The 25,857-nt window shown below is 40.1% G+C and overlaps 1 protein-coding gene across 1 annotated transcript in view; it reads right to left on the minus strand.

Moving 5' to 3' along the window:
- The window catches only part of Epc2 (enhancer of polycomb homolog 2), a 96,771-nt gene extending 71,126 nt beyond the window's left edge, over positions 1-25,645 (minus strand). The window contains exon 1 of the mRNA XM_051166861.1: positions 25,427-25,645. Within this exon, the coding sequence (XP_051022818.1) occupies positions 25,427-25,579 (153 nt within the window). The 5' untranslated portion in view covers positions 25,580-25,645. The remainder of the gene's footprint in view (positions 1-25,426) is intronic.
- Between the last annotated feature and the right edge of the window lie 212 nt (positions 25,646-25,857).

Below are 25,857 nucleotides of genomic sequence, written 5' to 3' on the forward strand. Positions count from 1 at the left end.
TGTCACTGGAGGCAAAGCCAACAAGACACCTGTCCTTAAGAGGAAAGAGGAACAATGCAAACCTAGCCTTCTTCCATGCAGGTACCTGCCTGAGGGACTGGCACACTGTGGTGGCTGGAATCCACAGAGAACAAAAAGCTTAGAAGCTTCCTGCAGTACCACAGAACCTGCATCACTAGATACAGACACCACCAGGAAGCATCGCTATAATCATATCCTTGCTATAATTGTAGCAACGAGCTCAGCTTATGGCTTGTCTTGATTTTGTTTTTGTTTTGTTTTGACACAAGGTCTCACTATTATGTAGCCCTGGCTGTCCTGGAAATCAAAGAGTCTCTGTCTCCCGAGTGCTGGGACTAAAAGTGTGTGACACCACATCCAGATAGAGATGGAAAAGCAAAATATTTAAATTACGTTCTTTCAATCTGTGAAAGTCCCCAAGGGCTTAATTTTTCTATGTCTATCTTAGAGCACTCTTTATATACCTGGGGACCAATGAGAAAACAGTTCAGTATCTTGTTCCAAGACTGAGCAATCAGTACATCAGTACAAGGTAGACATTAGAGAGTGCAAACAAGCTCAAGCACCTGGAAAGACATCATAATACACCTCTACAAAGTCCCAAGAGGCCCTCAGAACGGCCAGCTGGACTGATTAGTTAAAGTCTTCCCTGACTTCCATAAAAAGCCAATCTCCAAGAACATCTCTCAAATGTTCAACTTACAGAAGAAAGAAAAGAGGTATAAAAAAGGGGGAAGTATGGCCCAACAAAGAAAGAAAATGAAAGGAGGAGGAGAAGGGGACTGAAGAAACAGAAATTTGTGAACTATCTAATGAACAATTTTTAAAGCATCCATAGGTAAAAAAGAAAAGAAAAAAAAAAAAAAGAAATTAGTAAGGAAACGGATATACAAAATAATAGTATCAGGGAAGTGGTAAAAATTACTGCTTACTAAGAAAGAGTGAAAATTAGGCATGGTGATATACTTATGATCCCAATACATGAAGGCAAGGGGAGGTTCAAGGCTAGCCTATACTACATAGCAAAGACTTATCTCAAAATATAAAAGTTAAATTTAAAAAACCACCATCATAGTTAGTTTTAGTTGGGAACTGACAGAAACCTAAAGTTACCCAGGGATGGTGAATCTGTAATGTGAATAGAATGGTAGATGATAATATGCATAAATAAAATATTAAAAAGAAACACAGAAAAAGAGGCCTAAATGTATTCAAATATCAGATTGGCCTAGGCATGTCTGTGGAGCATTTTCTTGAGTGCTAATGATGGTGGAGGACACAGGCCACTGTGGGAGGTACCACTCGCGGGAAGCTGGTTCTGTGTTTCCTAAGGAAGACAGCTGAGCAAGCCAAGAGACGCCTATAAGCAGCTCCTCCACAGTCCCTGCTGAGTTATTTCCTTGGCTTCCCTCAATGACTGAATGTAACCCTTCAGCTGAAATACACACTCTCCACGACAAGTTGCTTTTCGTCAGAGTATTTCATCACAGCAATGAAAAAGTAAATTAGAACAAATGCCAAAAAGAACCTTGGAGAAAAAAACAAAACAAAAACAAAAATCTGAACTGAAAACTTAAAGAAGCTCAATAACAGACTTAAGCAGCCAGCACACTCTAGGAACTAAGGTGACAGTCGCATGAAACTACTAAGAGGAAAAATATAAAAATGAATGAAAGTAAAGAAAAATCTAATTGTAATAGGACAGAATTGAGTGGGAAACCATGCATTTATTAGGAATTTAGGAGGAAGCAGGAAAGAGAAAGCAACAAGGACCTCACTTGAAGAAATAATGGCCAAAAACCTTCCCATGTCTGAAAAACTACCAAGAAGTTCAGGCGCCCCCCCCCCCATCTCTCTCCCTCTTCCTCTCTCTCTTTGGGGTACCCCTCCCCCTTTTTCCTTCTCTCACCATGCTCATTTAATAAACTGCTCTACAACATAAAAAAGAAAGAAAGAAAGAAAGAAAGAAAGAAAGAAAGAAAGAACGAAAAGTTCAAAGGACAAGGAGAATCCAAAAGATAACCATACTGTGAGATTGGCAAAAGTTGCAAGACTGTAAGAAAGACATGATAGCCAAAATGAAGCATTTGAAGAATAAGAGCAAAAAAGATTACAAAAATTAAAATGTTGAAGTATTAAAAACAAACCACCCAATAACTCACTCATATTTTAAATATCCCAGAAAAAAAACTTCCTCAACTTGACAGAAGACAAGCAACCATGGAAAAGTCACCTCTAACATCACACTGCATGACCAACAACAGTACAGGTCAAATACCTCTACCCTCCCTATTCTAAACACCACTTTACTTGAATTTCTAAATTAGGGTAAATAACAGCATGCAGATTAAAAAATAGGAATAAAATCATTTTACATATAACACAATCCTGACTAGTGTGGTAATTATATTGTGTTCAGTATATTCTATAAACTTCAAGATCTAGGAAAAAAATCTATGAAGTGAACAAACAAAGCTGGAAGCAAATATGTATGTTCTGGAAGATACTCTTTTACCATGATACCACCTAAATAAACTTTAACAGTTAACTTATTTATGTAATTATACCTGGAAATGACCTATCTGTAATACTAAAGCAACTCTTTTTTTTAGCAAGCTACATGATTAGCTGTTACACTGCTATTTAACACTTTGAAATATTTAAGGACTCCTTTTTTGAGACAAGGTCTCACCATGTAGCCACAGCTGGTCTAAAACTTTCTACTTTTTTTCAGACCATAAGATGCACTTTCCCCCCTACTTTTGGACAGCAATTGGACCATAAGGCACACCCTAATCCTCCCCTCCTACTTTTGCCATCCATCGGGTATCAACAAAAGGGGTGGGGGAGTGTGTCTTATGGTCCACAAAATACAGTACACAGACTAGGCTGGACTAAAGAGTTTTAAAATGATTAAGCAGAAAGAGCAGGAAACCAAGTCACATACCTGAGATTATCTCAATAAGAAGTAATGTGAATAGAATGATAGATGATAATGTTCATGGATAAAGTATTAAAAAGAAACGCAGAAAAAGAAGACCTAAAAAAAATATATTCAACTATCAGGCACTGTAATTGGTTCCTAGTGCCCTCCTCTAAGTCTATCCATGTTTTCTGCAATTGTCTCAAAGGGCAAGTATTGCAAAAAGCAGCCAGCACCAAAGTTTAAAACAATTTACATGTATTTGTCAGTCCCTCTCAAAACCAAAGGAAGGAACAGAGGAAGACAGAAAAGAAGAAAAGCTTCAGAAGTCATTTTCCTAGTCTAATTCAACTTTCTGTTCTAGGAAATTTTAAATCTGATTCTCCACCCAGCAGTGAATTAAAATCACCTTCAGAGAAAAACTAGATGCAACTGGAACTCATTAATGATACACAAAAGAATATTCAAAAAGACAAATATCATAGATAAGCGAAACTACATTCAAGAGTGTGTGAGTGCGCGCGCACGCGCTCGCAAACCATAAAACTAGACAGGGAACCAAGAAAGAGGAGAAAGACCTCAAGGCAGATAGAAAACAGATGAGATTCAGAATCTTGGCAAATTAATAGAGAAAACCTGAAGGTACTGAACTATTTACAAGTAATTTAACCACATCCCGCAAACACGCATGAGAATACAAAAATATCTATCACCCAACCAAAAAACTTCAACAGGATAGAGTAACTTAAATGGTATAGAATAATTTTAGGGTTTTGTTTGTTTTTGTTTATCAAGATGGTATTTCTCTCTGTATCCTTGGCTGTCCTGAACTTGCTTTGTAGACTAGGCTGGCCCCCAACACTCAGAGGCCTGCCTGCCTCTGCCTCCCTAAATGCTGGGATTAAAGGGTGCACTACCACACCCACAGAGATAGAGTAATTTTGAAAGTGTCAAATCAAAACTGGTGGTGGCGCATACCTTTAATCCCAGGGCTCAGGAGGCAGAGGCAGGTGGATATCTATGAGTTTGCAGCCAGTCTGGTCTACAGAGCCAACGTTACACAGAAAACCTATCTCAAAAAACTAAAAAGACAGACATGGTGGCCCACACCTTTAATCCTAGCACTTGAGAGGCCAGCCTGGTCCAGGCCAGTGAGTCCAGGATAGCCAAGGCTACAAAGAGAAACCCTGTCTAAAAACAAAACAACAACAACAAAAATGGTGTAAGTAAAGCTTAGGAATTTGGACGAAAGCAAGGCTGAGAGAAATTCTGGTCTTCCTGAAGAGTTTTCAGAGGGGGAAAGCATTAATAACTGGAGAAGAAGCAATTTATATGGTATGCTGGCAAAGAATCTGACAGCATTCTGCCCCTGTCCTAAGAATGTTTTTGATGCAAAATTAGAAAATACTTTTTTCATTGGCAGAGGAAATTTCAAGAGAACATATGTTTAATAAGTGGCATGGTTATTATTCATAGCTCTTGTGCAGATTTGCAATGAAATAAAACACTCTGGGCAGAAAAAAATACAAACTGTACAGTTTGGAGATGAATAGAGTACACTAGGAACCTTAAGACAGGTGCAAGGGACTGAAATATTAAGGAGATTGATGCTTTTAAGGGGAGGCCTGCTCTGCACTGGAACAAAGGAAAGTGCCCTCAGGGCATGATCACACCCAGCTAAGCTTCCAGCTAGTAAGAAGAAAAAGTCTATGAGTTTTCAGCTCCTAGAAAATAACAGCACACAAAAGCGCCCTCTAACTAGACATGATTCCCAGTAGATGGAGGGGAACCAATCCACCCATTAAAAACTTCAACTCAAAATTCACCCTGCCTACATGACATGTAGGAATAGAACTAGTGCAGAGAGAGGAGAGATAGAGGGAATATCCAACCAATGCCTGGCCCAACCCAAGACCCACCCCATGGGAGAGAGCCAACCCATGGGAAAAAACCAACACCTGACACTATTAATGATACTCCACTATGCTTGCAGACAGGAGCCTAGAGCTGTGCCTTGAAACAGATGCTGAGACTCACAGCCAAATATTGGGCAATGCACAGGGAGGCTTGTGGTATAGTGCAGGTAAGGAGAAAAGGACCTGGAGGTGACAGGAGCCTCACAAGAAGGTCAACAGAGCCAACTAGCCAGGTGTCAGAGAGGCCTGCTGAGACTGAAGCACCAACCAAGAATCTTGCGTGGTGGGTCCTAGGCTCGCTACAAAGTTGTAGCAGCTCAGGCTTCATGTGAGTCCTCTGGTAAGGAGACAGAGGCTGTCTCTGACATGGACTCTCTTGCCACCTTTTTGATTACTTTTCTCTGGCAGGACTGCTGTGCCTGATATGACTTGATGAGCTGGGATGGATGGGAAGGGAAGCTCCCCTTTTTTGAATAATAGGGGAGGGAGATGGGGGAGAGGGAGGAAAGGTGGGACTGCGAGGTGAAGAGAGGTGGGGATACAACCAGGATATAAAGTGAACGAACGAAGCAACCAATGAATGAATGAATGAATTTATTTTTAAAAATAAAAAAAAAAAGAAGAGTTAAGTTGGGTATGGTAGTACACATGGCTATAATCCTAGGGGCAAAATAATCAGGACTTGAAAAACAGCTTAGGTTACCTACTGAATTTAAGGCCAGTTTGAGCTGACAAGACCTTGCCTCGAAACAAGCAAACAAGAATATAATCAAATAGACTGTTATCCACCATGCTAGTTTAAAAAAAAAAAAAAAAAAAAAAAAAAAAAAGACAATTTCGATAGACAAATAAAAAACCAAACATCTATTCCACAACTCAGAAAAATACAAAAACGGTGGTTAGAGAGACTATTCAGTGGTTAAGAGCACTGGCTGCTTTTCCAGAGGTTCCAGGTTTGGTTCCCCCACATCCATGAGGCAGCCCACAACTGTTTCTAACCCCTTCTTCTGGCTTCTGTGGGCACCAGGGACACATGTGGTGTGCCCAAACATGGGTGCAGGCAAAACACCCACACACATAAAATAAAAATAAACAAACCCTTTTAAAAGCCTGTTTGAAAAAAATACAAGAGAAGCTCTTCAATGTAGTAAAGGCATCTACAAAATCCCTAACATCACACTTAACTACTCAGTGTTTTCTCCTAAGATGAGGAGGAGCATTGCCTGCCTAAAACCTACTGGAGGTTCATGACGTAATCACCAAGCAGAGGGAGGTGAGGGATAGAAGCGGGGTTGGGGAGGTCAGGGGAAAATGAACTAATCTGATCTCTGAGAAGATAACAATTTACTCTGCAGTGGTTTGAGACACATCAAACACTTGCCACACACTTAATAGTCGTCCGATGCACTTGCTGTGCAGCTCTGAGGTCTAGGACTATCAGGTTCTGGCCTACGAAGTCTTCTTCATTCTAATACCATGATCAGAGAGTGGGCTTCTCAGCTCTGTAGTCAATGAAATTTTAATTCTAGTATCTAAAACCTCAGATTCTTTTCCTTCTTTCCTTCCTTCCTTCTTTCTTTTCCTTCTCTTATTTTTGTGTTTGTTTGCCTGCTTATTTGTTTGGAGACAGGTTCTCACTATGTAACTCTGGCTGGTCTCAAAGTCACAGAGATCTACTTGCCTCTGCCTCCCAAGTGCTGGGACTGAGGACAAGCCCCACCACAGCCAGCTTCCTTTTCACCTAGCACATATTTCAACAGTATAATCTTGAATTCTAATCACACCTATTAATTCCTAAGACCCTATGACAAGGTTGTAACCCAGTGGTAAAGCATCAGCCTAGCATAGTTTAATCTCCATGTGCTGTGTGTGTGTGTGTGTGTGTGTGTGTGTACGTACACATGTGTGCGCGAGTGTATATCATATTAAAATGTCATGACCCACCCACTACATTACATCACATAAATGTAAACTTAAGTCTTCTATTTACATGTGGCATTCAAAGAATTCAGACTAAGAGTGACTTCCAGTTCTGACTAAGCAAATCCTACATAGATAGTCAGCAGTTTAAAATGAAGAAAATCCAATCACAACTCTCAAACATTTGCTCCCAAACACAGCTCTCAAACATGTTCTTCAAAATGAGACATATTTGAAGAATAGCCACTCTGGTATTTTTAAACATACACCTCCTTTGAAGCTAACATCTTACTTACTAATTTTGCCACCTTAAGAACAAACAAGTGCTTGGTGGTGGTGCATTCCCTTAATCACAGCACTCAGGAGGCAGTGGCAGGAGGACCTCTGAGTTCAAGGCCAGTCTGGTCTACAAAGTGAGTTCCTGGGCAGCCAGGACTACACAGAGAAACCCTATCTCGAAAAATCAAAAAGAAAGAAAGAAAAGAAAGAGAAAAAGAAAGGAAGGAAGGAAAGAAAGAAAGAAAAGGAAAAAGAAACAAGTTTTAACTTGAAATAACCTTACATTTTTAAGCTTCCTGTTCTTTCTGTTAACATATATTTGAAAATGTTTACCAACCAAATTAAATGTCCATTTGCAATAAATTCCCTTTAGATTGAAAAATCAAGATAGATTTTTTTTTCCTGTCCTGAAAAGCAGCTGAGATGGATTTTAAGTGACTCAGAGCTGACTCACCCACAGTTTCTCTTTTTATTGTAATTACCTGGGAGGTATATGAAGGCAAAGTGGGAGTAAGGGACTTTAGTTCCATGCGGCACATTATAAGCACAGATGGAAAACGGGAAGCAATATCAACTGTGTGGGAATGTCACAAGCCTTATCATTCTGAACTATCTGACTTATAGATCAACATTTGAAAACCCTTCATGTTACTTTATCATTAACTTGCTCCACTTGATAGAGTAATAAATACCTGTCCTTTGTTCCTGTACCGAACTGCCTGGTTTCTAGAACCTTGTTTTGAATCATGTATTTGCTTATGCTAGCTAAGAACATAATCCTCAACACCAACTTTACTTTAGAAAGGTGACACAACATCCATGGCATTTAGTTTAATCATTTACTCAAGAGAAATGAGCAGAAGATTCAAAGATGCAAACAAGTTACTGACATTTAATTGTTAAAAAAAAAAAGTTTACTGATTTTTTTAAAAATTTAGACTTATTTCTGAAATTACTGTTCATTCCTTTAATAGTAAGAATAGATAACACATGCAGTATTTCAAGACCTACATTTAAAAAACCAAGCATTATGGTCTGGGGAGATGGCTCAGTGGACAAATGCTGACAAGCATGAAGACATGAATTTGGACCCTAAGCATCCATAAAAACCTGTTGTGGTCATGTATACCTATAACACAGCGCTTGAGAGGGTAGAGGAAGATGGAGACAGAAGGATCATCTTTACTAGCTAGCTGGCCAAGCCAACCTAATGAAAACATAGGGAGCTCCATGTCCAGTGAGACATCTTAAGGGATAAGGTGGAGGGTGGGAGCACAGGATGCCTGACATCCTTCTCTGGCCTCCACACAGGTGCAGAATACACATACCTAACACACACACACACACACACACACACACACACACACACACACACACACACACACACACACACACCCCTCTAAGAATTGTATTACTGTGTGGTGGTTTGAATAAAAATGGTCCCCATAGGCTCAAATACTTGAATGTTTAGTTCTCAGTTGGTAAACTGTTCAGAAAAGGTACGGCCTTGTTGGAGTTGTGTCACTGGAGGTGGGTTTTGAGGTTTCAAAAGCCCACAACACATCCCTCCACTTCAGTGCCTGCAACTTGTGGATGAGATGTAAGCTCTCGGCTACTGCTTCCATGCCTGCCTGCCTGCCTGCCACCATGATGGAAATAGAATAATCCTCTGAAACTGGAAACAAGCCCCCAAATAAACTTGTAACTATTATAACTTGCTTTGCCCATGGTGTCTCTTCACAGCACTAGAACAGTAGCTAAGACACACTGGTTGTGTAAAAAGGTGAAGAACATAAGGCATGGCTAGCAGACTGCAGGACTTACCAGGTATGGCGGCTTTGAATGCAATTGGCCCCCTTAGACTTATATGTTTCAATACTTCCTCCCCAGCTGGTAGATCTGTTTGGGAAGGATTAGACTGGTTTCTGGACATACCATACCCCACTGGCAAGCCCAGAAACCAATCTCCCAGGTGATTCAAGATCCTGTCAAGTTGACAATTAACCTTAATCATAACATTCTTTGTTATCATTATTATGTCATGTTTTTAAACTAAAAAGTATCTTACAACTACTTCCCAAACCATAATGTGCCAAAGCCTTCAGATGTTCTATAGCAGAAACAAACATGAGAAGTTCTATTTCCCTAAGACTCTCAAATCGTAAAGAACATTGAAACAACCTAGAGAATATTTTAATAGTAATTTGTAACAATAATAATAATAATAATAATAATAATAATAATAATAATAATGTAAAAGTACATATTTTGATTCTCTACGCTTCAGATGAGACCTGATGTTTAATGTTTTAAACATTCTCCCAGGTAAGACCAAATTACTATCCCAAAGTTTTGCATAACAAGGTTTTCAACTATTTAAACATCTCAAAAGGTATCATTATGGTAGAACCTCTGTGGAAACCAGTTTGACAGAGTGTCTTATAAAGTTCAAACTTTTACCTAAAACTACCATTCACTACAGGCACTTAAGTTACCAAAAGTCATTATTCTCATAACAACCTTATTTGTTAACAGGCAAATGTCACCTAACAGGTAAATGGCTACTGTGTAACAGTTATAAAAAGGAATTCTATTCAATAATAAAAAAGAACAATGCTTCCTTTCAGAAGTGAGAAATTTCTTTCAAAACAGTATCTATGTTTCACTCCCAGGGCTATAACTAACTTCAAATTTATAGTAGTGATCTTCCTGCCTCTGTCTCCTGAGTATTGGTATTACAGGTTTGTATGGCCATACCCAGCAAAGGATGAACTCCTGACAAATGTTAAAATATGTATGGAGCTTAAAAATAATTACATGGGAGGCAAGAGAGATGACTCGGGTTAAGAGCACTGTCTGCTCTTCCAAAGCTCCTGAGTTTAATTTCCAGCACCCACCTGGTGGCTCACAACCATCATACCAGGATCTGATGCCCTCTTCTGGCATACAGGTGTACATGAAGACAGAGCACTATATACATAAAATACATAAATAAGTCTTTTTTTAAAATGCTGAGTAAAAAGATTAAAAGTATACTATGTTCCATTTATATAAAACTCTAGAATCCAATGACAAGAAGACTATTGCTTATTTAATACTCAAAGTAGCTGGGTAAGGTGGCACACACCTGTAATCTTAGCACTGGGGGAGGCAGAGCAGGCAGATCTCTGTAAGTTCAAGCCAGCCTGGTCTACAAAGCGGGTCCAGGACAGCCAAAGCTACACAGAGAAACCCTGTCTCAAAAAGCCAAATAAATAAATAAATAAATAAATATCAAGGCAGTAGAATGTTCATTATTCTGACGGTGGCAGTGGTTTCACAGGTGTACACAAAGACCAACACTATCCAATTACATAAATAACCATTAAATACATGTACTGTGCAGCACAACAGATCAGGTATCTGATGGCACTTATTAGAAGAGAAACCACAACCTGGATATCTTTGCAGGTGTCTGTTCCATTCTTTAAATGCCTGTTCTCTCGCATAGATTGTTATGTCTGTCAACCAAGCTGATTAATCAATCACTTCACCCTACCCAAAATCACAGTTAACTGAACCAGACTGGATAATATGACCTGAACTAGCCAATCATATTGCATCTCTCAGTACTTTAGAAGAATGAATTACAGAAGCTTTGGGGTGGCCACATTTGGTCAAGAAGATGGCAAAGCTCTGTTAAGACCCTTTGTAAAGAAGCAAATCATAAAACTCAAGTATTTTTTAAAATAATAAATATTTCATTTCCAGGTAGAGTTCAATTCAAGAAAGTTAGGATAGTCCAATATCACAATATTCATCATTACTGAAGTGGGAAAATTACATGGCAAATATACAGAAGCAAAAAGCATTTAAAAATAGTCAGCAATCAATTATGATAGACATATCAAAGACTTTATATACACATGCATATATTTTATGCACTGAATAACATGTACAACTTACAGTCATTCCTGCTATTAATATATAATCAATTTCTTTTCCACACCTATAAATCAATGCATAATAACCTACATCTTATTTAATGGAGAAACACTATCAGTGATGTACAACTCGTGTTATTACAACACAACATTGTCATCTACCAAGCTCACACTCAAGAACTATACAACAGTGGCTAGAGAGATGATGCCTCCGCTGTTAAGAGTACTCCCTGGTTGGTACAGCAGTTTGTGCAGGCTTCCCTGGGTTGAGCTCCGCTAGCCTTGATGGTCTTCTTGTGCGGCTCCTGGACCCTCTGGGTCCTTCTATTTCTCCATTCTTCCATACCACTCACACCTGAAACCTAGACCCCCTGTTCAGATCTAGCCAATGAACAGTTCATTCTCCACAACTGTGGGGAGAGTGGGGACTCCCTTTGACATGAACTCTGGTGCCCCCAATTTGATCACTCCCCCTTGGTGGGGAGGCCCTGCGGCACACAGAAGAGGAAGCAGGCTATCCTGATGAGACCTGATAGGCTGTGGTCATATGGTGAGGGAGGAGGCCCCTTCTGTCAGCGGCCTAGGAGGGGGAATAGGACAAAACAGGGAGGGAAGAGGGGGACAAGAAGATACAAGTGAGGGGAAAACAATCGGGATGTTGTTGTTGTTGTTATTATTATAATTACTATTATTATTACTACTACTACTCCGTCCGTGTTTCCAGAGGACTGGAATTCAGTTCCCAGCACACACCTTAGGTGCTCACCTGTAACTCTAACTCCAAGGAATCTAATACCCTCTTCTGACCTCCACAGCCAACACACACGTGACACAGACTCAGACACATAGACAAAATAAATCAGTTAATTAAAAGAAAAATAAAAACCACACAAAATAAATTAAAAATTAAAAATCTCAATTTAAGGAAATTTATGGTTTTTACTCGGGGACATAGTCAAAGCTACCGTTGGCTGCATGCCCAGGCCATGGGTCTTACATGCTTGCTTGGAGACAGAAATTCACATTAATGTCATAAATAAAGGTATTCGTTATTCACCATCATTTTTCAACATGTAATTAGAAGTATTAACCAACAGAATGAAAAAGGAAAAAAACAATTTGAGGCCTAGTGTTTCAGAAGCACAGGCAAACTATCTCTATTAGCAGATATCTAACTCAACCCACAAAAACCAATGCACCTAGCACAATTACATAATTTAGTAATGTTGTAGAATATGAAATTAGCATAGAAATCAATAGCTTGGGCTAAAGAGATGGATCCGTGGTTAAGAGCACTTGTTACTCCTGCAGAGAGCCTGGGGATGGTTCAAAGTACCTACATCAAGTGGCTTAAAATTGTCTGTAACTGTCATTCTAAGGAATGCTCTTTTCTGGCCTCCAAGGGCACCAGGTGAGCACACGGTGCACATACATATATGCAGGCACTCATATGTACAACTACAATAAAAATAAATGTTTTTTTAGGAAGAAATCAGCTTTCTTAAACACAATGACAATTGAAGGGAATATTGAAATGACATTTACAATAAAAACCACATAAATCTACAAATTGGCTCAACAAAAACATAAGATCAATAAGAAAAACAGTCCTCAAAGATAAACAGATTTCAGCAACTGAGAGATTCCATAAATGTATCTACTCTCTGAGAGTCGATTTACCAATGTATGGTGAGTCTCAACAAAAACACCAACAATTATTTTCTGAATTTTGGCAAAATAATTATAAAGTTCACACTGAAAAAATATGCAATGGTACCAAGGGAATCTCTGGAAAAGCAAAGCAGTCAGAGCCAACAGTGACTAGCCCTCTATAAGAGGTGAAGTAAATGATGGAATGTAATGATGACATTATAAAACAGTTATAACTAAGGCAGCAAACATTCTGCTTAATGAAGCAAAAGAGAAAGTTAGAAGTCAGGCATAAAGAGATGCGCTGGCATACACCTCTAACCTCTACAGGAGGCTGAGACACGAACCCTAGCTCAAGACACTCAAAAGGCCTCAATACCTAAGCCACTTCAGAGAAAAGAGCTGACTGTATTTTTGTCTTTGAACAACTGGATAACCATTTGGAGGAGGGCAGGGGCTTGAGATGAGACTCAGTGGTAGAGAATAAGGTCCAGCATAAACGAAACCTTGCATTTGCTCCCAGTACAAACACACACACAATAGCATATATTAGAAGAAACTATGGAAATTCTATAATAAAGATAAAAGTAACTAATAACCAGAGGAAGAGACCTTTTAACTTTAATTATATAAGAACTAAATTTACTGACTGTATGTCAATATTTGTCAAAATACAACTGACTGACAGTAAAGTCATCTATGAACCACTACCTAACTACTTCAGTGCCACAGAGCCCACTAGGGTTTAATAAACATCTCTGCTTTTAGTTCCTTCGTTTTGAAAGCCCTATTCATGGCAAGCTCAAGTTAGACCAATGATCCAAGGACAAACTGTCTTGTTTCTATACCACCCATCCTAGGGGCTGCATTGACTAGACTAACCCAGAATGACAACCACACAGACTCTAGAGATTCTTTTCTCAAATATTTCAATCTAACAGAGACAGCTTAAAAAGCCATACAAAATAAGTGTCTTTCCCCCCTCTCTCTTATTCATATACAGGTACTTATACAGAAAAAAAGGCAAAGAGCGCCACATTCACCTCAAAAGTCAACCATGAACTTTTCAAGGTGGTTGAGATTCAAGGATCTATATTTCTTTTCCATGCTTTTCTGGCATATTCTGAACATCTTTTTAACATATTCAATGTTGTTATGATAGAAAAGTGGGTATAGGATACAAGAACTTAAACTGGAAACCCAAAGGGATATCATACAAGTGGAAAATTCCTCACCTGTAGTTCACAATGTGCACATTAATAAAAGTGACATGTCGCCATAAACAAAATGAAGGTTATGAAACCATATGATCAACTCAACAGATGAAGAAAAGACATTTAAGAAAATCCAAAACCTTCGTAGACAAACTGATAAACAAATTAGGTTCAAAGGAACAGACAACAATATATAATGGTCACCTAAAATAAGCTAATCCCTATCACTGTAAGGAATGAGGAAATGTTTTACTCCAAGATCAGGAACAAGACAAAAATGCCCACTTTGGTTGCTTGTACTCAACACAATAGACGCCTTCCCCAGAGTAATCAACCAAGAGAAAAAAAGTAAAGCGCATCTGAACTGTCACTCTGCGGATGGCATGACCTTATACGCAAGAAGACCCAACTCCACCACAAAACACGATTGCATCAAAATTGCACAATACAAAATCAACAAAACAAATACCTGAAGCAGTAGAATGACAAAATCAGTACCATTTACAACAGCTCCCAAGGGGAGGAAACCACAAAACAAAATATCTAGGACTGAATATATTTAATGAAAGAAAAACACCTCTCCAGTAAGAAGCATAAAACACTGATGAAGAAACTTCAGGGGAAAAAAAGTAAAATAATATCCTGCAAGCAGAAGTGTGTGTGTGTGTGCGTGTGTGTGTGTGTGTGTGTACATTGTTAGCACACACTGTGCCTGCAGAGACCTAAGTCTGGTTCCCAGAAGCCATGATGGGTAGTTCACAATTGCCTTTAACTCCAGCTCCATGAGATACAAATTTTTCAGACTCTTTGAGCACCCCTACACATGTGCCACATGTGGACACATGTGAATAAAAAGAAAAAAGAAAAAAAACAAGAGAAGAGAAGAAACAAAGAGGGAGACTGTCCTGGATCTCGAAGTTGGGTCCCTAGACAAATGGCACCAAGATTTCTTACACTGATGGTCAACCTTCATTATCATCTTGGCTACATTTAGCATCCCCGTGAAGATACACCTATGAGTTTGTTTACAAGTTGTGAGAAAGGGTTAACTGAGCAGCAAGGTTCCCCCGAAACATGGGCTGCATTATCTCATGGCCTGGAAAAAAGAGAACGGCTCTTGAATCCCACCATTCCTCTGTGCTTCCTGGTTATGGTCACAGTGGGACTAGCCACCTCATACTCCTGCTGTCTTGGCTACCATGGTGGACTTCATCTCTCCTAAATCATGAATCAAAAATAAACCCTTCCCTTCATAAGTTGTGTTTGTAGATTTTATCACAGCAGAAAGAAAAAAACTAATACACTTGGAAATGTGTTTAAAAAGTAAGTTCTTTTCTTTCCTTTTTTGTTTTTGTTTGTTTTTTTTTTTTTTTTTCGAGAAAGAGTTTCTCTCTGTAGCCTTGGCTGTCCTGAACTCGCTTTGTAGGCCAGGCTGGCCTCAAACTTACAGCGATGAGCCTGCCTCGGCCTTCCCAGTACTGGGATTAAAGGCGTGCACCACCACGCCCGACTAAAAAGAAAGTTCTTAAGCTCCATACTAGACCTTGAGACACTGGGAATTTGAATCCAAAAGTCTCTTTTCATAAACCTTCCAAAGAGTCTGACACTGGGGAGCTGGGCATGGTGGCACATGCCTTTAACCACAGCATTCAGGAGGCAGAGGCAGGTGGATCGCTGTGAGTTTGAGGCCAGCCTGGTTTACAAAGTGAGTCCAGGATGGCCAAGATAACAGAGAAACCTTGTCTCGGGAAAAAAGTCTGACACTGGGTAACATCTCAGAACTACTGCACTAAACCATTTACACTACCCCAGGAGTATGATGGAAGCCCTGACAAGCCCTGCTAAGCCTAAGCTATCTCACATGGCCTACCTACCAAGAACAGAACTTAAGTCTTATTCTCAGTTTTGAGGGAAGTCAGTCACTGTACTTTATGGTGCATCTCCTATGTAACAGACAAGCAGCAATTTTTCTTAGGACACTTTTCACAATCCATGCACTACCTCAGGAAACACAGATCCCTAAAATAGTCACAGAAAATAACAGAAAGATTCACAGAATGGCTGAGAAAATAATCATCTTTTAATTTCCTAACCTCGAGCAAATGTAATATTTCCTTTGGTTTTATTAACACAGTCAACAGTAAGAAGCAGTACTAGCAATACTAACAGAAACCATAAATCTTTTCACGTCATGTTACAATGTTACTTGTCAAAATATTGCTTATACCCATCACTACCTCAAATTTAACATAACCAGCTCCTACTCTGCATCCTGTTTTAACGTTAATATCATTTAAACTGTTTTCCAATATAACTTTTTTCTGATTTTTTTTGGGGGGGGGGTTGTTTTTTTAGATGGTTTCATTGTATAGCCCTGGCCATCCTGAAACTCGATCCATAGACCAGGCTGGCCTTGAACTCAGAGATCTGCCTGCCTCTGCCTCCCAGTTCTAGGATTAAAGTGTGTGTCAGCACCATGAGCTTTCTCTGATTTTGTATATTTACAGTATCACTCTAAGAAGTTTTATCAGACTGCCAAAAGAATCTATAATACAAACAAGCTAAGACTCCCCAGATAAAGGTTCTTACTTTGAGTGTAACAGCCTCCATTTGGAAACTGCGAGAGAAATCACTTCCTAATTATCCAAACTGGAATGCTACCAGAAATTACTGAGCAGGGGGCAGATGTAAACACTTCTCATTTTGCCTGCAACAGTCCTGTTATCACTCACTACAGACTGAGTTGCCAATAATGTTCCAGCTGAAAAACATTACAAGATTAAAATATGTGGCATAGCTATCCTCACCAAACCTTGTATTCTAAATGTGTTAACCCTGAAGCTCACTGGTATACCAGACTGTCTTTTTCCTCCACTCTTCTCATGTATACAAACCACTAAAGAGGCTGTCATCACACAACTATTTTCTCTCATAACTATGTATTTATTCAATCTTTAAAGTAAAATTTAAAAAATCAACTCTAGAAAACAAATACAATACTAAACTATTAATTTAGAACCCATGTACTGCTTTAAAAGTAGTTAAAAATTAAGTTCTTTTAGCCAGTAATTTTAACTTTTAATTTGTTTTGTTTTGTTTTTTAGAGACAGGGTTTCTCTGTGTAGCTCTGGCTGTCCGGGACTCACTTTGTAGACCAGGCTGGCCTCGAACTCACAGTGGTCCACTGGGATGAAAGGCATGTGCATGTCTGGCTTTAACTTTCAAATTTTAAAATAGGCCAATTTGATTGTTAATTACTCTGGCACAAAACAGAGAAGAGAAAAATATACATATTAAGTTGTTATCACTCTGAAACTAAAGCTTTTAAAAATAAAACTATTTTTCAATTGTCAGGAGAAAGAAAATGTGAGAAACTATAGGAAAGAATGTTTTTGGGGGATGCTGTGTATTTTATTCTTCCCATTCCTTTGTACTTTACTCTGTATTGCTGAAAATTGTTCATAAATAGCTGTTACCAAATGGCATGTAAGGCAGATTTAAGTCTTGCCAAAAATGAACTCTTTAATTTTAAAACTGCCCTTTGAGGGGCTGATGAGGTGGCTCAGTGGTTAAAAAGGACTGTGGATCAGTTTCTAACACCCATGTGGTAACTCATCTGTAACTCCAGGTAGAGAGGATCAGACACTCTCTTCTGATCGCCAGGGGCACCAGCACGTACCCTGTTTACTTACATACATGCAAGTGAAGCACTCACACACATTTAATAAAAATAAATGGATCTTAACAAAAACGAGCCTTTGAGATAGTTACCACTTACTTTGTCCTTGGGAAGAGGCAAAGGCCACGGTTATTTTTGTGAAATTAACAGTACTATTAACTACTTACTACTGCTTGTAGGACTCTTGTTCAACCAAAAACTTTCCACCCTTTGCCCACGGAGGGCAGTGGTGAGGAGATGCACTGGCAGGTAAAAACAACAGGCTGATGTTCACTCTGCAGCCGTCTGACTTCAACACAACACTAGTTTAATGGAAAAAGGAAGCCTAAAAAGTGGATGGCTAAAGGAAATGTTGCTACCATTAACTTTCATAATATTAACTCCACAAAGACCATTCCTGAATGGTGAGGTAGGCAAAATTGAAGGTGTGTTCCATTTATATAGTACACTCAAGGCAAGTAATTAAAAACTAACTTCAACACAAAAATCTAATAATTACAAAAGACCTCCTGTCATCTGTACTGGTCTACTCTATCAGCCATTCCTCCTCTACTGGCCCTACCACTTGTCACCGTTTCTTCACTTCGGCTCTACTTGAAATGAAAGACACAGTCAGACGATCAAACTTAACCCAAGTATCTCTGCCCTGTCAATGCCTATATGACAAACTTTCTATCATTTAAAGTAAAAAGTGACAGAAATTCCTGCTTGATATTCTGCTTGTGTTAGGTATTAAATAAAACAAGCATAATACCTTTTTTATGCCAATCAGTCTAGTTCAGAAAATGTATACTTATTCTCTCCCCTCATATACAACATTCATACTCATGGAATTTTACACACAAACCCAAGAGACAAAAGAAAGCTGACTAAAACAGGTAATGATGATGAGTAATAGCAGTAAGATAACGCAAGAAAGCCAAGGCTAAAGAAATATCCAAACATGGAGGAGACTATATAAAGGGGGAAGTACCAGATAACGAATAAACATAATTGATTCTCATTTTCAAAGTATTCCAGGTTCAAACAACGGCCTTGAGAACTGCAGGCTTCAATCTGCAAACGACTATCCCTAGTGCCCAGTTCCATATTTGTTCTCGTCATCTAGTTATGTCTGCTCTATTAGACAGAATGGAAACTCACTATGCAAGTTAACTTTTACAGCCAAAAGCCATCTAAAAGTTAGTCTAATTCTATTTCAGAAATAAGGAAATTAAGAGCCAAGAAGGCTAACAACTTCTTTGAGCCACAGAAATTCATACCTTACAACTCTGCAAAGTATGAAGTATTTGCTTTTTCTTTAGATGAACTTTGTAGACTGTTCTATCTCATTAAAACTCATTTCAAGTTTATGGCTTACAAAAACTAAGTACATGAGTTCACTATAGGTCAAACCATGGATTTTAAAAAATTAATCTCCCTAATTGTTCCACACCTATCAGTAGTAGCTGTCTGGTCGACTTCCTGTCTAGGAGTAGACCGCCTCATGCAAGTCACACAGACATTACATTCCATATCCCAAAAATCTGAAATTTCAACCTGAGAGAGACATAACAATGATGAAAAAAGCAGGGTTAGTGAAATGAGGGGCTAAAGGTGCTTGCTGCATCCTAACAATATGAGCTCAACTTCCAGAATCAGTCTCCAAAGTTGTCCTCTGACCTCCACACATGTGCCTGATTTTGCTCATAGAGTGCGCTCACACATGCACATTAAATAATTGCATTTAAATTTTTTAATGAAAAGATAGTAAAAGCTGATATTTAGTGACTGCTACTTACTGATTACTTCATGCCATATTAACTTTTCTAAACATACTACAATTCATCCTCCAACAAAGCGATGGGATCTTACAAATATTGGATTGTTCAAGATTGCAAACGTATTGCATATATATTAGGGGGGCAAGGTGCAGTTCAACCAGGAACACGCTCACTTAGCCAACACTGTTCAGCGCTCTTCAAAGATAATTCGTTATCAGTGATGCCAATATCACCTGCTGCTAACGGGTCTATCACTGGCATGGGTCCTGGCCTTGACTTTTCAACCATTCCTTGGAGTCTCTGACACAGTTCCCAGGGCTCCTTGAAGAAGCCAGATTTGTTTTCTGCTGCTTGAAACCAACAAAATCATCTTAATTGTTAAATGTACAACAGAGCCCTATTTTCAGAGAACTGAAACAAATGATATTTAAACTTATACCACACACCAAGCATTCCTTTCCTTTTTTGTTTGTTTGTTTGTTTGGTTGGTTGGTTTGGTTTAGTTTTGGTTTTGATTTTTTGAGACAGGGTTTCTCTGTGTAGCCTTGGCTGTCCTAGACTCACTTTGTAGACCAGGCTATGTGTTTACAAAAGGAATTCAGTTTCTTCAATAATACCATTTGTCTCAAGTCACTAACATAATAGACAAAGCAATAAAAAGGTGAGGCTCTGGGTCCTGAAGTCAGATACAGGGCATCAGTTCAATTTCTGACTCCGCTGTATTTTATTTTAGGCAGGGTATGTTGGACAAATAATTTCTAAAGTACCATTTCTGCCTCTGGTGAGCCCTAACCCCTCTACAGAACATAACAAAGACTGGGCACACGTTCAACAATACAGTATGTTAACATACTCTGGACAGTGCACATGAAGAGCAATCTGAGACCAGAGAAGGTAGGCAACTTCCCTCAATAAATGACCACATAATGATCAGAACTAGAAAAGTTGACTCCAGACCCACATAAGAAAAATTTTTCTTCCAGGCTACTCTATCAACCCCTGGGCCTACCACTGAAAGCTACCAAGAATCTAGCATAGTTCTAATCTTTGCTCAACTTAACCTCCATCCTACTTTTTCTTCAATCACTGACCAAATATTACTGAATTTCTATGTTTTAAACAGCATTGAAGATAGGAAGCATTAAGATAGGAAGATAGAAAAGGAATTTTAATAAAGTCTAAATAGAAAAAAGAAACAATAATAAAATTAGGATAGAGTACTACCATCTCTTAAAGTTTGGGTCAAGGGAAAGAAGGTTAGGAATGAATAATAAAGAATCTAGAAGGACCTTCCTGTTGTCTATATAGCCACAGACTTTGCTTTAAATACCTTATACTCAAATATTTGCATCAACCTATAATGTACAACCAATCTTGAAAGCTCAATTTGGGGATGAGCAAAATGGCAGTTGGGTGAAGATGTTTGTTACATGTCTAGTACCTTGAGTTTGATCCCCAGATCCCACATAAAGGTGGAGAAAGAACTAATGCAGGCAGGTAGCGGTGGTGCACACCTTTAATCCCAGCACTCAGTAGGCACAGGCAAGTGGATCTCTGTGAGTTAGAGAGCAGCTTGGTCTACAGAGTTCCAAGACAGCCCTAGTTGCACAGAAAAGCCTGTCTCTGTCCCCTACTATCCCAGAAGCATGCTGGCATGTGTGCATTGATTCACACAAACTAATTTTTTAAAAGAAAATTCACTACCAAGAAGAGACTTGATACCCTATGAGCATATACAGGGGGAAGAGGTCCCCCTCAGTCACAGTCATAGGGGAGAGGAGAAAGGGGAAAATGGGAGGGAGGGAGGAATGGGAGGATACAAGGGATGGGATAACAATTAAGATGTAATATGAAGGAATTAATAAAATATATTTAAAAAAGAAAATTCAAAATTCTCTTTCTGCATGAAACCTACTCTATATATCAGGAAGTTTTATCTTATACCTCTCAACTAATTTGGCATTTTACTCTTTCTGACATACCGTGACATCTGCCATGCTACCTTAACCCCTAGTTTTTGTTAACTTTACCAATGCTGTACATAATCATTACTTCAAATGACTCATTTTAAGTACCATGAAATCATGATATGTATATTCTCTCTCCTTTTTTTAAAATTTTATTTTTGTTTTGTTTTTTCAAGACAGAGTTTCTCTGTGTAGCCTTGGCTGTCCTGGACTTGCTTTGTAGACCAGTCTGGCCTCGAACTCACAGCAATCCACCTGTCTCTGCCTCCTGAGTGCTGAGAGTAAAGGTGTGCGTCACCATGTCCAGTTGGTATGTATTTTCTTGAAGAACTAAGAACACTTCAGCACACTGGCTTATGCACTGCAATAAGTAATATCCCACTTTCTTACTTAGGTAACACTTGGCACATAACACGTTTGTCATGTTTTACAATATCAATTTACAAAACTGTACTTTATGTCTATCATAACTCATGGAAAACATCAGTGTGTAAGTTAAATCCGAAAAGATACTAAAACTCAATGTATTTCTTCCCACTGAAATATCACTTAAAAGACAAATGACAAGAGCTAGCGAGATGGCTCAGAGGTTAAGAGCACTGTCTGCTCTTCTAAAGGTCCTGAGTTCAATTCCCAGCAATTACACAGGGGCTCACAACCATCTGTAATGAGATCTGGTGCCCTCTTCTGGTAAGCAGGCAGACATGCAGGCAGAACTTTGTATACATAATAAATAAAAAGAAAAATCTTAAGAAAATAAAAAGACAAATGACAAAAATCAAGAAATAGTAATGGGGTAAAATTACAAACTCAAATCAATCCTGTCCTTTTTCTTTGAAAATTCGTTAAAAGGTATAGTGGGGGAGGGGATGCAGGAGGACAGTGAATCTGAGGCCAGCCTGGCTACAAACCAGGACTCTTGTCATGAAAACACCGTACATGCATACATGTAGGTTTATGTATGTGTGTAGGTATATGTGTATGTGTGAATGTTAAGTCATATGACTCACGTAGACTCTGGCTCATGCTTGTACAAAGATCTCTCTCACAGAAACCTGCCCACACATGAGATAGTTAATACAGGACAAAAAATAGTATTTCAGCCTTAGCTATGTGTTTAAAAAAAAAAAAGTATCAAAAAAGGCCTCAAAATTAAGAGGAAAAATAGAATTATTGTATTTGGCTGTGTGCTGCAACAAAAGGAAGCTTCTACAATCTCCTAGGTTTTGTTGAAATATATATATATATTGCATACAGAGAATGAACTTGAGTGAGTACAAGAGTGAACATGCATAAAGAAAATATTGAAGATTGACTCAATATTGAAAAAGAACATTCAACAAACATTTACCAAACATATACATTATGTGCCTAGCACAGTTCTAGGCACTTGGGACATATTAATGAACAAAATAAGCAAAAGTCATTACTAAGACTATAATCTAAGAAGATAGAAATCTAAAAAACTAGAATCATTTCCCACAAATTTCTTATATGCTTAAGGTAACAAGCAGTCAAATATAATGGTGCCAATGGAAGAGGTAGCAAAATCAAGTAACTACTAATAAAAAAAAAGAGATTCTGAAAAGCAAAGAGTAAAGCAGAATAGAAGATACACCTCAGTGGTAGAGTGAATGCCCATAGCTCTACCCCAGGCAGTATAAATGAAAACAAAGAAAAACAGCCAAGCCAGACAGAGTTAAGTGACAGGAGGAAGAAGGGGGGGGGGGGAGGCAACTTCTTAATAATTTAGTCTGAGCAAGTCAGGATCAGTACCAGTATGTACAAAAATTCTAATAAATATAATAATCTATAATCCTGGGTTCTGTAAGAATCCTAAACATGAACTAATGCGGATTAGGACAATAGGATTTTGCGACATCAAATGCAAAGGTTTGAATTCCTGGCCATTACTCTCAGTAAGACCTTTTAGGCTCTTTTATCTATAAAACAAAACTGCAGCACCTCACAAGGCTGTCATTACTAGGATTAAGAGAAAATCATGCCAGGCGGTGGTGGCGCACGCTTTTAATCCCAGCACCTGGGAGGCAGAGACAGGTGGGTCACTGTAAGTTTGAGGCCAACCTGGTCTACAAAGTGAGTCCAGGACAGTCAAGGCTACACAGAGAGACCCTGTGTCAAAAAAACCAAAAAGAAAAAAGAAAGAAAAAAAGATAATCATAAGGCAGGAAAAACTGAAATATCTACTAACAAGTATATGTGGATCATATATTAAATTAATCAGCAATAAAATGGAACACATGATGTATGCATGCAAGATGCTGCATGGTGCTGAGCGAAGGAAACCACACACCCTCCGCTTACAAAACAACTGCAAAGCACAATGCCAATCTACAGTGAAAGCAAGCTGGTGGTTTCCTGGTATTGGAGTGGTCTGTGATTAGCTACAGAGGACAAGAACACTTTCTAAAGCTGGGAATGTCTCTTATTCTGGGTATATACATTTTCAAACCTTATTAAACCTTTACTTGTAAGCTAGTACATCTTCCTGTATTTATAATTCAGAAATGTACGTTAAATTTTTCACATTAAATTTACGTAAAATTCTTAGCACAGTATCTTAGATTTAAATATTCGACAAAGAGTAGATAATAAAAGCAGTAACTGCCACTATACATTCATGAAGAAATGACAGAATAACTGACCACCTGATTTTACAACTGGCAGACCTTAGGCAAAAGATGACAAAGAAGAAAACAATGTAAAGACACATGTGCAAAAGAAATGGCTAAAGAAAACACGTGGCCGGCAAAGACCGCACGATGCTACCATATGCAGTGTCCAGCTCACCTTCTAACACTGGAAGGTACCTCAAAACTGAGCCAATGACTACACACGCAAACTTCTCAAACACGACTCAGTTCTAAATCTTAGGCATAAAAGCTGGGCTTTGATTTTTTTTAAAACCGAAGGTTTAAAAAGAGGCCCTATTTTTATCTTCTACTGAAAATGTTAAGTCAGGTAACCAAAGACCAAAGAGAAATGTGATTAAGTCAAAGCAGCAACACAATGAGGTCAGAATTCGAGCGGCCAATCAAAGGCTCAAATGCATTTCCTGCAATATTAATAGTCAAAAGAGAAAACCAATCACAGAAACCTCCAGCTTCCTTTTGACAGTCACAGAAGCAAGGGAACCAATCCACACACACCCGAGGTTGACAATAAGGCGGGACTGAAGGTTCATTGAAGAAATTCTTCAGGGTGCAGTTACTACGAACTTCGCACACAAGTAACAACACTCCAGAGTCGTAAACACTGTCAAGTCAGAGGAAATTCAGTCTTGGGTAAAATTTAACCCCTGGGAAGACGCAAACGGCATTTTGCTAAATTTTTACCATCTGGCCAAAAGACCCAACTGTCAATGTGGACGCACTGAGTGCTCAATTTGTAAATGGCCATCCCGCACGCTACCTCCCTGGACGCAGCGCCGGGAAGCGCGGGCCCGGAGGCTTGTTTCAAGCACTCGGGCTCCTTCTTAACGCCGCGCAACCGAGCCCAGCCAGCCCGGCAGGCAAAGCCCGCGCGCGGTTCAGGGGGCTCGCTAACGCAGAGTCCGGCTCCGGGGTCGCTGTCCCGCCGCAGGGTTGCAGGGCTTCGCGGCCCCTGCGGAACCTCCTCCGGCGGGCGGCAGCACAACCCATCATCACCGTGCTAGCAGGAAGATGCACAATTCGAAAGAGCTTCACTTTCCCGAAATCATGTCAAAGGCGATCTCACGCACACACGAGTTTTAAAATGTAATGATATCATCATCATCATCATCATCATCTAGCCGAAAGCAGCCCTGTCCATCAATAAACCCTGCGGCCCCCGGGGGAAATGTCTACGAGGTAAACAGAGGCCGTACGCTAAGTGCGGCCGGCGCATCCCTGCGCCATTCCCGGCCGCTGCTTACGGCAGGGCCCCCTTACGGCAGCGTAAGCGGCGCCGAGAGCTAATCACAACACTGGGACGCAACAACATGGCGGCCGCGGGCGGGCGCTGCGCCGGCCGACAGGTTTACGCTACGCCGCCGGCGTAGGGTCCCGAGCGCGCAGCGGCAGCGGCGCCCTCCAGCGAGCGTAGAACGCTCTGTGAATGGCGAGGCCCGGCTGACAAAGGGGAGGGGGGAGGAGGGAAGAGGGGGGGTAATAAACACTCTAGTCCCTACCGATTCCTCCTCCTTCTCCATCCCGGTGGGCATCTGGGGCACGGCCCGGTTGATGGAGACGCAGTCGTTGAGATCAGGCATGTCCTTGCCGCGGTAGATGGGCAGCGGTTTGGCGGCGTCCAGCGCCCGCGCTCGGAAGGAGAGTTTACTCATTGTCTCCCCGCCTTACAGGAACAGCCCGGGCGGCGGCGGCGGGGCGGGCGGGGAGGGGGGGAGCACTCCCGCCGCCTCCTCCACCTCCTTCCTCAGTGCAGCGCGGCCGGCCCGCTCCTCCTCCTCCTCCGCACTGCCCCCGGCCCCAGCATGGGCGCCCACCCCGCCCAAAAAGAGCCCCCCGCCGCCCGCGGCCGCTTCCGCACTCTAGATCCGCCGTTCGCCCGCCCGATCCGCTCCCTGCGCCATGGCCAACATGGCGGACATTACCACAGCGG

The sequence above is a fragment of the Acomys russatus genome, chromosome 24, assembly GCF_903995435.1.
Source record: "Acomys russatus chromosome 24, mAcoRus1.1, whole genome shotgun sequence".
Classification (NCBI taxonomy): Eukaryota; Metazoa; Chordata; class Mammalia; order Rodentia; family Muridae; genus Acomys; species Acomys russatus.